The sequence below is a fragment of the Nanorana parkeri genome, unplaced genomic scaffold (genome assembly GCF_000935625.1).
Source record: "Nanorana parkeri isolate BGI_ZX_2015 unplaced genomic scaffold, ASM93562v1 scaffold3260, whole genome shotgun sequence".
Lineage (NCBI taxonomy): Eukaryota > Metazoa > Chordata > Amphibia > Anura > Dicroglossidae > Nanorana > Nanorana parkeri.
In genome coordinates this window covers 46,923-48,193 of record NW_017309528.1, presented here as the reverse complement: position 1 = coordinate 48,193, position 1,271 = coordinate 46,923, and the positions used below count along the sequence as shown (strand labels likewise).

The 1,271-nt window shown below is 56.4% G+C and overlaps 1 protein-coding gene across 1 annotated transcript in view; it reads left to right on the top strand.

Annotated features, from left to right (window-relative positions):
* ELP6 (elongator acetyltransferase complex subunit 6) overlaps positions 1-1,271 on the top strand; it is a 12,639-nt gene that overhangs the window by 8,365 nt on the left and 3,003 nt on the right. The window contains exons 2-3 of the mRNA XM_018574825.1: positions 369-545; positions 671-798. Coding sequence (XP_018430327.1) covers positions 369-545; positions 671-798 — 305 coding nt within the window. The remainder of the gene's footprint in view (positions 1-368; positions 546-670; positions 799-1,271) is intronic.

The window sequence follows — 1,271 nt, the reverse complement described above, 5'->3', positions numbered from 1 at the left end:
CGGCTGGGGGCGGGGCAACGAGGGAGTTCTGGAATGTATATTTCAGGTTGAAGTCCGGAGTCACTAAGAGATGAACGGTGATTGGATGAAATTGTCTCCTTCATTGGTGTATACTATGGTCTGAGTTCTGTGTATGGGGGAGATTCACCCCCCGGTGTCACCAGAACAGGAAGTGAGGGGAAATCCTCCAGTGGGGACACCTGTTCTGTTTTCCCTCACTTTGTAGAGATTTTCTTTTCACTTCCTGTTGTGTCACCAGCACAGGAAGTAAAGGGGAATCTCCTCCAGGGGACACAGAAGGGATCTGACCCGCCACATTCCATCCGATGCCTTCACAACTTCCTCATCGGACGTTTTCTGTCTTTCAGCGACAATTCACACTGATCAGCGATTGGAAGACGGACGGCGGCTTCCTGTTACATCACTTCCTGTCCTACTATCTGAAATGTATATTGATGGTTGGTGTCTCCTCAGGTGGGCGGAAGGTTTGTTTCGTGGCTCTGGCTCAGTCGTTCAGCCATTACAACCTCATCGCACAGAAGTTGGTAAGTGGAGGTCGGGGGTCAGAGGTCGGGGGTCGTACAGAACCAGAAGTCAGATTATCGGTGATGGCAGCTTATGGATAACTCACTGTCCCCCCTCCCCCTTCCTCTCTCTCCCCTCCCCCCAGGGGGTGAACCTGCTCAGTGCCCGGGATGGGGGGCAGTTGGTCTTCCTGGAGGGGCTGAGATCGTACTCCGACCTGTTATTCTCGGAGACGCCGGAGTCGGACTCCCATAATCCTCTGCGCTTCCTCAGGTCAGTGATGTCACTTCGACCTCCCCATACATGTCATCTGAGTGGTTGCTACGGGTTACAGCAATTCGCAGACTCCTCCCCCGGTCACCTGGGAGCCCCTTTAGCACATTGTTCTGTATAGAGACGCAGTGTGATGGAGCGGCCGGGTGTGATGGGCCAAATGATGTCTGAAGAGTGACATCTGTGAGTGTGCAACATTGTATCCTGTACGCGGGAGTCACATGGGATCCCTGGAGGCGGGGAGGGGGACGCGGGGAGGTCACATGGTACCTCTAGATGCGGGGAGGTCACATGGCGGGTGGAGGTCACATGGTACCCCTGGACGCGGGGAGGTCACATGGTACCCCTGGACGCGGGGAGGTCACATGGTACCCCTGGAGGCGGGGAGATCACATGGGATCCCGGGAGGCGGCGCGGGGTCCCGGGACGCAGGGAGGTCACATGGTACCCCTGGACGCGGGGAGGTCACATGG